This window comes from Mycteria americana, chromosome 5 (assembly GCF_035582795.1).
Source record: "Mycteria americana isolate JAX WOST 10 ecotype Jacksonville Zoo and Gardens chromosome 5, USCA_MyAme_1.0, whole genome shotgun sequence".
NCBI classification, from domain to species: Eukaryota; Metazoa; Chordata; class Aves; order Ciconiiformes; family Ciconiidae; genus Mycteria; species Mycteria americana.
In genome coordinates this window covers 36,640,551-36,656,961 of record NC_134369.1, presented here as the reverse complement: position 1 = coordinate 36,656,961, position 16,411 = coordinate 36,640,551, and the positions used below count along the sequence as shown (strand labels likewise).

The window sequence follows — 16,411 nt, the reverse complement described above, 5'->3', positions numbered from 1 at the left end:
TCTTCAGATCCTCCAGATATGTAAAGTCAGGCTGGAGATCTTGTGAGAGGAGTCTTTCAAAAAGAGGAAATCCTAGGTAGTATCTTGTTTTAATTGTCACTTTTCCCCATAGATTTCAAGCTCTCAGTCCTAACTGCAAAAAAGGAAAGTGCGATGGTGTAAAACAAAACAAAAATAAAGGAGAATTTTTTTCAATTTCAAAAAGCTGTATTTGGGTTACAATTTAGCTCTTTCCCCATTATTTATTAAACTGCCTGGCTTGTGCCAGGAAACACAGCGGCCAGATAAAGTTAGCTCATATCAATTGAGACATACAGTACCATTCAGCCTGAAATAAGTGCTCTCTCACCCAGCTACAGAGCGTGTGGTTATCTACAGGATGAAAAAGCAACACTTACCTGGAATGTTTGGGACCCTTCACCTCTGACAATTTGGCATGAGGAATTCAGCTCCATCTGCCCTTGTGGTTTGCGGATAACATCACTCTGAGGGAAGAAAAGCAAACAACTTTTCAGTAGGGAAAAAACCTTAGATGGGTCTCAGAGTACTTAAATACAGCAGAATATGCATGTGCAGGTTGGAGTCTGCATTCATGAGCTGGAAAGGACAGCTGAAGGTTGCCAGCTGAAGGTTGCCAGGCTGAATATGAGACAGTGTGATCCCATTGCAATGATGAAGCAAAAGTCTCCTCAGTAGTGGCAGACAAGGGTAATGGCAACAAATATTGTCTTACGAAGTTCAGATTGGACATGAGGAAAAAAAAAAACCCCAAACAAAAACCCCACCCCTTTCTCACTGGGAAGGCAATACACCACCAAACAGGTACCCAGATAGGGGCTGAATTTCCACCTTTGGAAGTTTTCAAGATTCAGCTAGACAAAGCCATGGATGGTTTGATCTACAGCTGGTGACAGTCCCTCTTCAAAGTGTCAGTTGGACTAGGGTCTTCCAGAAGTCCCTTCTAACCAACTGTCTAAATTCTGCATATTTATGAAATTATTTATATATATATTATATATATGTATAATTTGCTTGTGAATTCTGATGGATAAACCTAGTATCAGAAATAAATATGCATTGTGCCCTAAGGTGTATTTTTGTCTTGTCAGAATATGACAACTGAAAAAAATATAAAAAAGTTGAAAATAAATCTTCTCAATATTCCTGACTTGTAAGCAAAGATGTGTATATACACAGCAATACTGTGTAATTATGCAGGTATGGAGGAAATTGCTGTGTCCCAAAGAAAAAAGTATGGAAGGTGAATATCCCTAAATAGCTACGTTACAGAGAATTATAAGTACAGCAGAATAATGAAGGCCAACAATAAATGTATTTTATTGTATATACAAATTTTGAGTGCAAACTGCTAGAATTTTTAAAATAATGTAACTTTGTTTGAAACAGTTGTGCATTATAAAAAGTATTTGGAAAGGTTTGAATGCACAAACCTGCTTTTTCAATATTGTTTCATTGAACATTGTAAGACAGCATTTTGCATGAAAGCTTATTTTCAATTTTACCCTAGTTTTCCAACACTTCCATGTCCATGTGGGAGGGTGAAAAATGAAAGAATCCAGCTTTCTTTCCCCTGAAAGTTGTAGTTTTCCTCAGAGCCCCATATACTGACTGATGAGTATGTATCTGCACCCTCCTGGTATTTGTAATTTATTTTTCCTTTATTTTCATCTTAAACATGACCAAAGATGGGCCATAGTATGCCTTCTGCTTTTCATCATCTGCACGAAGTTAACCAGTAGGTGTCAAGCTTCTTTCCTTGTGAACAAACTTTCATCTCCTGGAAACTGCCACCACAAGGAGCTTCCCTGCCTAAGCAGAGACCCACAGTTGAACCTCTGGGTCAGATATAAAGCTCTTTGGCAGGACATTTTGGGGGAAGCTTGCCCATGGCTGCCCACTCTGCCAGTGGTATCAGCCTGGAACCAGTTCTGCAGAGAGCCTTCCCCTGTGCCTCCACTACAGAAGTAAATGTATCCCAGTGACTCACCGGAGACTTGTAGTACATGATTTGTCCGTTTCTTAGAACAAACCATCGTCTCTTCCACATCTTCACCTGGCTGCCCATTTTCAGCAAGTAACCTGATTTCTCCAGGGGTTCCTGGAGGGCAAAGAGCAAGGGGGAGAGAAGGTTATCTTGCACCTCTCAAAATACAAATGAAAAAGTGCTGAAGTCAAGCTCAGACATTTGCTGCATCTCCATCACTTTCCGCTTTACTCTGCCAGATGGGAGTAGCAGCCATCTGAGGTCAGTGCTCTCTGCTCAACTTGGAGAGAGTCCTAGACTATCTGTGTAACTGCAAATACCACATTGTGTTGTTTTAGTAAAGAAGGCATCTGAAGATCATTTCGCTGATTGTTTGATGTACTGAAAACTTTTTTGTCTTCCTACCATAGCAGTGATTTTTCCAAATAAAAGTGAAAGCTGGCTCTAAGCCATGATTAGACTCCTGTTCCTTGTCTGCTTGATCTCTTACATTCAAGAGTACAGAATTTAATGCTGCCCGTGTTTGAGGTTTTTTTCTAGGCCAAAATATTCTATTCTTTCTCCTTCCTTCCTCTGAATTTCCAAACTTGTTTTGTCACAGAAGCGTAAGGCCATCATTACAGTGGAATACGACTACAGGAAACCAGTACAGGTCATCAAGAATGAATAGAGCCCTTGATGCTTATACTTTTATCTAAACACGTAACAAAAATTGCACCTTCTTCTGAAGCATCAGATAGTGTCTTCTGATACAAACCAGCTGGACCAACAGCCCAGCCTGTTAGAGCATCGCTTTGCAGGGCATAACTCAATATATTGTAGTTACGCTTTTTCTCTTTCAAGGCCAAGGCTCTGTTTGCATCCCTTCACAACAGTGAGGTAGCAAGACTTACAGTGCAGATTCCACCATCAGTGGAATAGGAAGATGTTCGCTGTAGCTTATGTTCTGGCTCTGAATAGTCACCATCCAAGGAGTAGGCATCAGGAGGGATGGCATAGTCACTCTCGGAGCTCAGTGAGGACATAGATACACCTGTTCAAAATAAAGGAAAGAATGAGAATCATGGCTAGACAGAAGCACGCACTGAATACTGCACACTCTGAAAAACTTTGAGTTCACCATTAAGGCTTTTTGTTCAAGAACAAATCAGATCAGGCTTTGGAAACTCAAACCCCACTAACCAAACTTCTGAGACATTTTTTTTTTCTCCTAGGAAGACAAGTAGTAGTAAGAGTGAGTTTTGGATACTGACAGTGAAATAAATTTGTTGCTGAATAAACAGAGATTTAAAAAATATTTTTAAAAGTCAACAGACTTGTTATCTAAAGCACAGACATGCTGTTTTCAGCTTGGAAACATCCATTATAAAGCCTCAAGCCCCTCTCATTCAAACTAAAGAAAAGGCTCCCTCACAGCAATGGGGTTTTGCTTTCCATGAATCTTCCACCACTGGTCCATGGCAACGCACAGACACATCAGCCAATGCATCACAACAGAAGTTAAGACTACATGAAATGGGATTCTATTTTACTGACTACCAATTGTAATGAAAATTCCACTCAAGGATCCAGTTTAACCTTCCCAGCAGTCAAGAAAAATTGTCCTAGCCAGGACCCAAATTATCTGCTGCCTCTCAAAGATAGGAAAGATTTGCTTACTGGTCAAGAAATTATCAGCCAGTGACAGAGACAAAAACCATTTTCTTCAATGTGTCAGTACTAGCTTGCTTACAGGAAGTCACAGAAAAGGTACAGATGGCTTCACTGGATATGTGATGAATCTGGGAGATCAATCCTTCCAACAGTCTTAGCTTAGCAATTGCCTGGATGGAAATCTACCAGCGGTAAAAACCCATCTGAGAGGGCAGGTTTCTATTGAGTTGCACACCTTCTGGGAAAGCTCCTTATTAGCATCACCAAGGCTAAGCATTTGCCCATCACTGATGATGCTGTTCAGGACATCTTGCCTCACCCATGAGGACAGAGTTCGTGCTGCTCAGTAACAATACTACCAACTTTACCTCTCTTCACTGCACGAGGGCTGCCTGGCATGCTAGCTTTCCTGTTCTCAGATCCAGCAGCAGAAGTCCTGAAGCTGGCATGGGAGCCACAGTCATCATCAGAGCCTGAAGACTCATCTAAGAAAGGCACGTTGCTGATCTGTGTGGCTTTCTGGAAAACAGACCTGTATGGTCAGTGTGTGAGGGAAGAGTTTCCCCAGGACAATCCCTGCTCAATAAGGAGACAGAGCAATCAATGCAGGCCCTTCATTTTCATGCTGCCTTGCCCACTGCTGTCCTAGGGCTCCTCATTTCCTCCCTTTCTAGTCTGAGAACTTCCAAGCTGGACTCTCTAGTCTGATCTGTTTGGGTCTCCTCTGGTTACACCCTCCTATTGTTCCACAAGCCCTGTGCTTCCCCATGAGCTCTCAAGAGCCCTCTTCCAATTCATTCTCTAGGCTACACCCACTATCACCCCCTAGGTTTCTACAGCCTCATAGTGCACACTGCAGCTTCCTGGACCAAAACTTGCTGCAAAATTCTGTATTCCTAAGTAATTTATCATCTGCTACTCCTTCTGCATTCTTTTGGTGTCCAGTACTTCCTGGCATTCTCTAATTTTCTTTCCTTCACTGCACAGCTTCATCCCGTTCTCTCTCAAATTACTGGCAGCCCTGGACCATGCTTTTCATAAGAGAAAAAGTGAGGTAACTCCTTACCCCCTTCAGTGTAGTGTAGACTGGCACTGTGACATTTCTGTAGATGAGACAGGTAAATGGCCCAGAAGTTGAACAGGAGAAACTGGAAACTGGGAAAATTAAGAGAGAGAGCAAGAGAGCAAATAATACAAACTGGTGAAAAGGAGGATGTTTTAATGGCAAGGTACATGTATGCATGTAAAAACCTATGTAGTCTCTTGGAACACCAAATAATGGAGGACTGCCATCCTGGACAGTTTGGCCTGAGAAAGGCCAGGGGATGTGTTATTAATTACATACGACTCCCAGAGACAGGTGCAATGTTCCCTCCATTTAGCTTGTAAGACATCTTACCCACCCTTTGCGCCCCATGGTACAATGACAATCCAGTGCACCGTGTACAAACAGGTAAAAGCCATAACAGGGGAAGCTGATGGTGAATCACAAGACTAAAAGCAGGTCACAGTCATGCAGAGGCAGAACAGTGTCAGTGAAAGTGACGAAGGAGATAATGGAGTCCCTGAAGATGTCACTGAATGTAGGGGCTCAGACAGCCATCCCTGAGATCAGATGTATCCTCCTCCCTTCCTTTCTTTATCGTGGCTATCTGCGAAATCAAATTTACTTTGAAAACAGGCAAGGAAATGAAGAAATGTGAACATCCAGAAACTAAGGTCCCACACTGTCACTGTAAACTCCCTCTAAGGATAGATTTTGTCTAGAACTTACAGCAGCTGGAAGCATCATTCACCGTGGCCACTTCAGACAACCTCATGCCAGACTTGGCCACAGCATAGATGCGACTTTCCTGGAACAATAATACCATAAACAGTAATGGTCAGACAAAAACACGATTCTTGCAAAAATAAATGCTCGTGTCACAGAATCACATCACAATCACACCTTTGGGCAGGAAGGAGGGGCCATCTAAGAAAGATTGCTCTATTCCACCAGATATTGGGTGAATGACCATTAGTGGAAATGTGCATCTGTGTGCAATTCCCTGAAGCGCAACAGACTAGGCTTGTAAATGCTACAGAGATGATATCCACACCTACTGGAACACCTACATGCAATTATCAATAAATGACTATATCACAGCTTGGAAAAAGCTGTTTTTTCCACTTTATGAACAACGCATGAAAATGAACCAAGAACAGCCCTAAAACAGGACAATTTACTGAGTCACCACCTGCAAAGGATTCCCATTCTCTGGTAAGGGAATGAAAGAAATGCCTGGAATGATCTTGATAAGCCTGTGTCTCAGTTATAACAACATAAGGAGCTTTCAGTTCAAAGGATCTCCAAGTGCTTCACAAATTCATAAAAATTCCAAGGGGGGAACCCAAACCTGTAACTAAATGCAATGTTATGACTAAGACACCAACCAGTTTAAAATGGATAAAAAATCAAAGCTAGGAATCCTCTTGCTGCTCCTTAAAGCATACAACCAATCACTATCAGATAACACACATAATACATACACATGAAAGTACGCAAGACTGCAAAGTCAAGTACGCCAAAAAAAGAAGTTGCAGAATTAGTATTTTCTGTATGTATATGCATTGCGATTTAGTCTCTAATGAAATATTATGTGCATTTTTTCCCCAGACACTTCCTATTCAAGACACATAATGGACATTTCTTACTGATTAAGCTGCTATTTAATATTCTATTAATGCTTTAGTGCTTGATATACTTAAGTTTGCCCTACTTGGATACACTTACTTGACTCTGGTCTGAAGACAAAATAATGGATTTTTCTTGTGGTGTTCCTGACTATAATACTGCAATGCTTCATAAACATTAATAAAAAATTTTACAAAAACTCTGGAGGGACATGATGGGTGCTATTGCTATTTTCCAGAAGAGGAACTCAGACATAGGTTCTTCGAAGTATCCAGTATCTTTGGAGTACCCTTTTCAAGATGTCCAAGACCTGACTTTTTGAGAATTTAGCTTCATATAACATTGTATGTAATGAAAAAAACTGAATACAGTTGCAGCAGAGAAGTGCTTAGCGCTTCTCTAACCAAATTTACTTGCCAAACTCAAGTTAGACATACAGAAGGTGTGTGTGGAGCTAATGATCACCTGTGAAAAATTTAGCTTAAGGAACTATAAGAATCTTACAGGGGAACTCTAGATCAGAGAAAGGAATAGTGGCCAATCTCTGAGACGTATTTCCCTTCTTCCAAGTGAGTACACTGTTCATGACACCTTTCTGACTTCTGCAGCAAATAAAACAGACATCTTGGAAACTGCAGTTTCTTTTACTACACTATCCAGCTTCATCCCCAGCACAGTTCCATATTATGGGCTGAATGAAGAGATTCCTTTGGAAAAATAGCTGTGATTATACTGGGGTTAAATTGGTATCATAAAGGACAACAGCCAAATATCACAAATAATGTTAAGTTTTCATAGAAAAAAATTTGTAAAACATGAGGATTAACAATGAGTGCTTGATTTTGCACCTTCAATAAACCACTTGTTTGCCTATGCATTTAAAAAAGAAAATTGAAAACAATGGAATTATCTCTTTTGATACTACATTGATTTCCACCAAGTTTATCAATTAGATTGACACATTAGCAAACAATCCAACCATCTGAACTAACAAGTAACTGAAAGTGATAACAACAGACTTCCCTCTCACGTGAAGTGAGCAATAGGACATGTATATTCACTTTACCAATGGTTTTCACATAATTTTAGTGATAGCAGAAGTATACTATGAGATAGGAATGCTGAGATCTAATCCATGAGATCTAATCCATCTAATCTATTCTACTATTCACAGCTTTTTCTGACCCTGAAACTATATCTGGTCTGGTCCATTCACTTGCATTTATGACTCACTTTTCTGTCTTAGACACATGACAACAGAACTAAGGATTAACTTTTGATGACCCATAAGGATAAACCACAATGCAGCACCTCGACTTTCATTTTTATTCCTATGTTTCTTGAGTACTATTTTCTTCCGTGGATTTTTTTTTTCCTTATAAAGAGAAAAAAAAATTGTCAGTGGGACCAGCATGCCCCATGATCTGGAACTGTCAGACTAGGTGGTTCAGAAATGTGACTGATGTCCACAGGAAACAACTGCTTGAGACCAAGAGCTGTTATAGCCTAACTACTGGGCACTACTCAAAGATAAGCAGCACTTCTCAGACTGTTGTCCTTGTATTTCTTACCCACGATGGGAATCTGTGCAGCGGTGGTGTGGGAGGTTTACCTCCTGGGTCAAGTACGCCAGCCTCAGAACTCACAGCTTCTCTTTGCCCTGAAGATAAGTGGTTGATTTCCTCACACGCTCTACCTTCTTCCCTCACCAGGCCACGTTCTGTCTCCATCTTCTCCAGTACCCCATCATCATCAATGTCTGTCTCCTTCACTTGCCCATGGCAGACTGGAGAGCTTGTTATGGGCTGGAAGGTGCTAGCCTCTAAGCTCATTACATGACGGAAAGAATTAGCCCCTGGCTGTGGTTGGCTGTAATGTCTCTTGGCTAATTGGATACTGTCTCTTGGTGTATTGGGAGTTCGTATTTTTGGAAAGGTCATACTACCGCCAAGGCTGCATTCCCTCCCTGGACAGAAGGAATGTGCTGTATCAGCTGATGCTGACACAACCAGGGGTGGCTCAGCAGTTTGGAGATGTCCCTCAAGCATGCTCATTATTTCTCCTGAGGAAGAGGAGTCCAGCCGGTGGGAGCAGAACCTGGCACTCAGATCATCGGAGAAGCGGTTGCCATCCAAAGCCACTTGTTGCAAGGTGCTCACAGCGCTACAGTTTCCTTCCAAAGATGACTGGAAAGTCAAAGCCTCAAGGGTTCTTGTGGCCTCAGCTGGAGGGTCTAGTGATGCAGGATCAGAACACCCTAACCTGTGTTCAGAACTTACGGCTGGGAATACATCTTTCTCCGTGGAGAGATTCCAGCTTGATGAGTCAGACATGAGCTTCAGTGTCCTCTGGGAAAACAGGGATTTATCCTCTCCATCCTCAGTAAAGGTGTCACTGGCAAGGACTATGTTTGCTGTAGAGAGTACATGTTTGGTAGGTCCTGTCTGACACACCTGTCTGAAACCAGGTGCAAGGAGCACAGATTTCTGGTCTATCTCCTCAGCAAAAGAGGTCTGTGATGCTCTGGGCTTCAGAGAATTACAGCTCCAAAGAGATTCAAAGGGAGGAATGCTGGTCATATCTACAACAGAGGAGAACATATGGTTAGGGCATTCAAATGCTTTACTGTCTAAAATGTTGCTTGCTAGTGTAAGTTGTTCATGTCAGTTGTATTTCAATAGCACCTTGGCCTGGTTACAACTATTCAGAATGGAAAAGAAATGGTTGGGCACAGCTATAACAGAAGTGCTATATATTTATAATTGGGAATAGTACAGAAAAGATGAATAAGAAATGATTAATCGCTGTTTCTTACAAAAGTGGAATTAAGGGGTGCCTAATGAAATTGTGAGGCAGCGTGTTTGAAATTTACAGAAGGAAGGGGTTGGTTTTTTTTTTTTTTCCAAACAAAAAAGGAACTAGAATGCTGTGGTGTCCAAAAGATAGAACAGAAAAAGTAATTTATCAGTGGCACAAATAATTGTTTAGACAGAAGTTCTGGCCTAGGAACTTCCTAAAACACTGACAGCAGAATCGGGAAGGGTACATGGAGAGAAGGACAGCTCTACTTGCAATATTTTCTACACTCTTTCCTGAAACATTCAGGAAAACTCAGGAAACATACAGCCAACCAGGAGACAGGATACTGGCCTAGGCAAGTTTTCAGTCTAATTCAATATAGCAGTTTTTACTCCTACCTATTCACTATTATGTCTCTTCTCTTAAAACAGCCATGAGAAGGAAGTGCACCTGTCCACACAATACTTTGTCAAAAATCACCTAAGCGGCCAGAACACTGCTTAGTGTGGCTTTTGACTTCAATGGACCTACAGTGATTTAAGCCATCAAATAAGCTGGTATGGTTCCTCCCATTCCTAGGGCTAGATGAGGCTTCCAGCATATGTATGGAGACCTTCTTAACCATCGCACCAATCAGTGAGGTTACTCTCTCCAGGAATTTCCCTAGAGCTTGTTGCTATCCTTTTGTGCTATATGACCCAAACAGTGCTTTTTGTCAACAAGTTTTATAACAGTTATTTACATGTTTTTTCTGTAAAAACTTCCTTTTCTTTGTTTATTTTTCTCTGCCCCTCCAGTTGCTATATTAGAGGATGACATAAAAGACAGATCCTAGATTGCCTCCCTTGTTCTGTGTCTATTTACTACCTATACTTTATAGTTCTTCTGCTTTCTTCCTTTCCATAATTACTAGATTTAAAGACTATCTCAGTCCTACAGGTTCTGCTGAATAGCAGCTTTAGGGTTTGAGAATGTGTGGATAAAACTTGGGGTGGCAGGGGATGTTACTTCACTTTATGATTTTGATTGACCTTGGCATTTATATATTGCCCAACTGAAAGAGAACCAAGTCATAAGATGCTTTGGAAATTGCATAAATATGGGTGAGTGTGACACTGCACAGCTATCACTGAAAATGCTGCCTGAACATCAAACTCTACAGGCATTGCTTAACCACTAACGGGATTTACAAGGAAGTAGAAACAAACTGAAGACACAAAGTAATAGGGGGAAGAGCAAACAGCAGAATAAATCACTGTTGATTGTGGCAAGGATAAAACCCGCTCTTGGAAACAGCTGAGAAAAAGACAACCGAGAGCGCCTGACCTTGACACTTGAGTCACAAGGAACTGAACACTAACAAAGCTATTCCTAACACATAACACTGGTACACAGAAATCCTGGCACACATTTTTCCCTGTCCCTGAGGTAAATCATTAGTGTAGACTGAAAAGAGGCCATTCATTTTAAATATTACTGGTATTTTTGCAGCTTCCTAGATGTGGCATGAGATGAAGCAGAGGAAGCTGTTACTATTAGAATGGCAAGCAAGAAAAGATTTGTCTCTCTGCAGAGGCCTCTGAATTCAGCCTAGCACAGTGAGACTAGTGGGGGATAAAAGGAGAGGACAGAGCTGTTTACTGCCCAGAGAGTTGGGATCCAGGGAACACTTAATACCAGATTATTAACGCAGCTTACCAGCCATTCTCTTTTTGTAAACAGCCAGAGCCAGAGGGGATGAGAAAAACCTAGTCAATAAAGCATTTAGCTAGAAACATGGTGGGATTTAGAAGGAATTTTGCCCTATTCCCTTGCTGTGAAGTGACAGGAATGCCAGAAAGACTTCTGCAGGAAAGGAATGCCCCCTGCCTGCATGCCCAGTGAAGTTCTGGAAACTAGCTCATCTTACTGTGACCAAACCAAGATCATTAAAAAAAAACAGGAAGAAAATGGTTAAAAGATAATTTCCTCTTCAAAATGTGTTGCAATGAAACATGCCAATTTCAAACCCTGGACACCAAAGTTCTCCATCTGTCCACCAAACAAGAACTGCAAAAGCACAAGCACTGTAAGCAGCTTTTTCCAACCCAACCTGATAGCACAGAGGAACCCAGCTTCTAAAGGCAGACCAGACAGCTGCTGTCTTGGCCCATTCAGTCCTCAGTTACTCAGCTCACATGTCAGTAAAGGTTCTGTGGGGATGAGGGTAATTCACATGTGGAGGTAAAGTGAAATACCTCAGGGACTTCTACCCTGCACCACTGAAGTGAATGGAGAGTTTAGCTATGTATTTCAATGAGTGCTTCTAATTCAGGAGCTCAGTGGCTTAATTTAATGGCAAAAGCACTCTTGAAAAAAGCGGTCTGTGTTCAATTGCTGGTGGGAAACCAATTAAGAGTTAAGGCAGATAAGCAATGTTATTCCCATCTTAAAAATGGACCCACTGAGGAACACAGCAATTCTACTGCTTGCTCACTGTCACAAGTGCTAATTTCTGACAAAGTTAAGAACACAACCCAGGAATGCTGACTTCCACTCTTGTGGTTGTTACTAGGCTACAATGCCAGGTGAACATATTTACCTTGCAGTGTATCCTGAAGGGCTTCAATTTGCTCCGTCAGCCTCTGATTACAGTTTTTCAGGTGGTAATTTTCTAGCTCAAGCTATGAAACAACAATAACGAAAACTGAAAAATAATGCAAAACTGTGTGTGCCTGTGTTCCACTATACAGAACATGTCTTCATCTTTATTACATTCAAGTGTCTGAACAGGAAAGGAAAAAAGGATGGGTGAGTCTACCAGTCACCTTGAAATCCTTCTCCTCAGCAGCTCCACTGGACAACCCACTTAAACACTTTGCTGTGCTTTCTCAAATAGCCTCTGTATATACTATTTGCACTTCTCAAATAGGTCTTTTAATCTCCCTCCCTGCTATTGTTTATCATTTACTCCTGTTCCAGAAATAACTGTCATGAAAGAGACAATGAAAAAACTATTACCCAGGAGGAGCATTTTTGCCCTCACCCTGTATGTGGTAAAAGGACATCCCCTGGATCCAGGGGACCAAAGAAAAAAAAAAAACACAACATTAAGGGTGCATTTACATTTGCAATTAGTGCACAAGTGATTCTTTGCAAATTTGCCTTATATCTTTGCTTGAAGTGCTCAGCATACATTCTCAAATGCAGCAGTGGGGCAACCAAAGAGGCTTCCCTCTTGATGGAATCAAAATTGAAAATCCACCCATGGTGCTGTCTAGAGCAACCCATTTGCAACAGAGATGCAAAGTCCTTCAGTTGGCAGTGGTCCACTCATGCATGGTATGCACCTAGAATTAGCATCTGTCACAAACTTCATTGCCAGTAAAGACACAATGTGAATGTATGGTCCTGGATTCACAGCAGGTGAAACCAAGTCAACCCTTGTGCTTCCTCCTTTGTGCTACACCAGTCAGTAATGTAGATGCACCTTATGTTACCTCATATGGGAGAATGAAAGAGAAGCAGCACAGCAGCTCGGTGAATTATCTAGGCAATCTAATGAGATTACAAAGTCACATCATAACACAACTAGCGCCCACAAAGACTGCTTCTTCCAACTCCAACAAATTCCCTTTCTGACATAAACTGGGAAATCTATGGCTTTAACTTGGAATAAAAGGGAAAGACCAGATAGCCCCACTCCCAGTTGTAAACTAGTACTGCATCTTTAAAACTGTGTGCTGACCCATTGCTATTTCTCAGTTTTTCTAGAGGGTATTGAATTAGCCCCATATAGAGGCATAAGTCCACAGGATGGATAGGAGGGAGAGGTTTAGACATGAGAAAATGCTGGGCAGTAGGAAAACAGCATTAGTCAGAGATGGCAAATTATGGAAGAGCAAAGGACATGTATTTGTGTCACAGCTGCTTTGTCAGAAAAAGAGACAGAAACTGCACCCAGAGGAAAAAAAAAAAAAGAAAGAGTCAGTCAGAGGAAAGCTAGGTGAAAGCCACCTGTGACTAGTAAGTCTTCTTCAGAGACTGCTTTCAGGCATTAGTGACTTCACAATCACTTATAGTTTGCCCAAAGCAGTAAAGAGACCTCAGTAAGAGGGATGACCCTAGCTCTGTAACTGAGTGTGTGCAAGCAGAAAGCCTCTGTGGCAGATTGACTGTTCTGACTATTGTCCTGCATAGAAGCCCAATGGTAGTGCAGCCACTGTACCTAGTCATAGGCCTTGAAACCTGGCAGCAAGCTAAAGACTCACCTCTCTCAGCTTAAATGTTACCCACTCTTTGATCTTGGCAGCTTTCTCTTGAACAATTTTGGCTTCCTCAGTCCTCAACTGCTTCTGTGCCAAAAAAAGATTAGATGCATTAGCAGAGTACAACTAACTGTTCTCAGTAAGTTACTGCATCAGGAGTGACTTAAACATTGAAGCTCCCATTCCAGACGTAAGATTCGAGACTGCTATTTGGATATTACTATTTAGCTGGTCTCTAAAAAAAAAAAAAAAAAAAAAAATCAAGCTCTAAGTTGTCTTACATGGTCGCTAGAGTCAAATTCAGAGGGTTGTTTCAAAAGTTTGTTGTGGAATAGCAAAATCCAGCTCAGGTAATGATTGCCCACCTACCAGTTTCTTTTGAGTACAGTCTGCAACTTTTCCTGTTTTACATGGTTTTGTAATGTTGCTGTTTGCTGTTGAGCATCTGTAGTGTTCCCCCAGCCTATACACACACACACATTGTTAGCTGAAGTTAATAATAATTAAGCACTGCCTGTAAGTGCTTTATAAATAACAGCGTAATTCTTCCAAGCGAAAGGGATTCAATTGCTGCAAGCACAGGTGTAGAGTATACACTTGGAAACTAATACCAACAATGTATTTAACATACACAATATTCTCATTGAGAAAGTAAATTAAAAAAAAAAAAGCAGACTCAGGATAAAAAAAAAAAAAATCTTCAAAACTTGACCTTGAAACACTAAGACCTGCTATGAGTTTTTGAGATGGTGTAAGTGGTTTTATGTTTACATATCCATTAAAACAGGTTCTAGTCCACACAAAGGTGTTATGGGAATACTGTTGATTTGCCCAATGAACATTTTTTACCCAAGTATGTGCTTGGGCAATATTGCTACAACATCGTTTTTGCAGCTGTGTTTTCTCAGCTACCTTTTTTCTTACTTTTCTGGGAATTTCCTTTGAAAGATGCTGGATTGATATGATCACCTGAAGCCTTCTGTTCATCTCCTGTGTGGCTTCATCAGAAGCAATGTCACTGAAAGGTCTCCTATCTACATAATGATTTAAATAACTACAAGGAGAAATCAGTTTCAGGAGCAAGGGAGGGAGGAAGGGGGAATATACTCTATATGGCACATTTAGCCCTGGTTTCTCTAAATGGACCAAGGTAATCCCTTCTGGAAGCAGTTGGTGGTTTCCCTGCTAGATTTTTTTTTTCTGATGTGAACAAATACCAGTAACTATGATAGTAAAAATATCAGTGCTTCGCCCCCCACCCCTTTTTAAATTTTTCGTGCTGAAGAGTGTAAGTTCACTTAATGAATACCATATAAATACACAGCAGACTGCAGGAAATTCCCCACATCTTCACATTGGTTTTAAGCACCACATGTTATTCATCACCACAACTGCACATTTAAAAGCTCTTATTCAAATATGTTTGCTGACTTTAAAATATACCTTGGCAACATTATGGGTAGGAGTAACATTTGTAGTTGAGCACAATGAAGTAAAAGTAATCAAATCTGATGCTTTAAGAGGAGGATTTATTTAATTTTTCTCCCTGAATATGGCTCTGTGTGTTCCTAATCATCAGGTGCCAGCCTTTGCTGGAGTCAGAATATAAGACGTGCCTACTGGTTTCAAATGATCTGGCACATACGGTGGATTTACTATAGTCCTCTGAATATCCATCACATAGGTAATGCCTTTGAATCCCTAATGACCTGGACTTGTCTCAGATCAGGGACCAAGAGGTAAAATATTCAGAATATTGCTACGCTACATGGTGAAGTGCAATGCCAAGATTTCATTTAGGGTCCTAAAGTAGGACAGTGACATGATGACAGCATTGTCACAGAGCTTAGTAAGCCCTGCCTCTAAGCAGAACTAATTCACTCAGGCACAGCAGCCGTAGATGCAGTTATTGTGCTTTAAGATCCAGAAGCAGTTAAGAGATTTTTTTGCGTCCCAGGCTATTGTGTGGTCCAGACATGACCTCAGTGTTCTCTTATTAATGTTCTGAACTCCACAGCCCTCTCCATCCCAGTGAAAACAAATAGGATGCCTTACAGGGACCCTTAGTGACCTTCCAGCACTGCTACCATGCCATTCCATTCTGAAACTAAACTGGTGACCCTGAAAAAGAGTGTTTCTAGTCTGAAATTGTCAAGCTTTGGCTTTCATTTCTAGAATCTCATTTTGCCTCTTGTTGCTAGAATAAAGATTTCTACTAACAGAACATTTTTCCCACTTGCATTTGTTGATTTTAATCAAATCACACCTCGCATTTTTGGGTAAATCAGAATTTCTCCCATCTTTGATTACAAGAGCTGCTTCCAGACCTTGATCACTATTGTAGCTCCTTCAGAACACCTTCTTTCTTTTCGAAAATGCAGAAACTTCACCTACATTCTGCCTGAGCAAGCTGGCCTGGGGAAGTGACCTGAAACCCAGAGTATTACAAAGATCTGATGCCTGACCTTCACACTACACTTGGTCTTAGTAAATTCAGACAGCTTACCAACCTATTTTGCCCTTGAAATAGGTGACAATTAGTTAAATCTAAAATGTAACTCAAATGGCAAAGTATTTTTTGGTGTAAAATTCTAATGAGCTATTTCCATTTAAAAGTAATTTACTCAGCAACATAAGAATACCTCATTCCTCATGTCATAAAGACCACAGGGCAAGGCTTTTACTAGAGCCGAAATACAAGCTCTGCTGTAGATGTAGCTCCTTCCTTCCACCAACTGAGAATGGAAGAGACTAAGAACTATCCATACTGGACAACAGCTGCTCGTTTATAATGAGGACATCTGACAAGAGATGAACTATGCTAAAGGATTGCTGAAGACTGGGAAAAGTCCCTTCCCAAGAAGCAGCATATGCCAAGTCAGAGATGGGCTACATAATGATTTTGCAGAGCAATCTGTATGCTAGGAAGCCAGAGAAATACTGTGACCAGACTAAGTATTACAATTTAGGGTCTCAACACTGACTCAACACTAACATAAGGAAACCCTTTAAGGACATTGACCAATCTCCTAT

General features: G+C 41.0%; 1 protein-coding gene across 1 annotated transcript in view; it reads right to left on the bottom strand.

Moving 5' to 3' along the window:
- PLEKHH1 (pleckstrin homology, MyTH4 and FERM domain containing H1) overlaps nt 1-16,411 on the bottom strand; it is a 45,145-nt gene that overhangs the window by 19,343 nt on the left and 9,391 nt on the right. The window contains exons 4-12 of the mRNA XM_075501506.1: nt 13,382-13,465; nt 11,713-11,794; nt 7,904-8,913; nt 5,433-5,511; nt 4,725-4,813; nt 4,027-4,177; nt 2,899-3,038; nt 2,009-2,119; nt 399-485 (exon numbers count right to left, since the gene is read on the bottom strand). Of these exons, the coding sequence (XP_075357621.1) occupies nt 399-485; nt 2,009-2,119; nt 2,899-3,038; nt 4,027-4,177; nt 4,725-4,813; nt 5,433-5,511; nt 7,904-8,913; nt 11,713-11,794; nt 13,382-13,465 (1,833 nt within the window). The remainder of the gene's footprint in view (nt 1-398; nt 486-2,008; nt 2,120-2,898; nt 3,039-4,026; nt 4,178-4,724; nt 4,814-5,432; nt 5,512-7,903; nt 8,914-11,712; nt 11,795-13,381; nt 13,466-16,411) is intronic.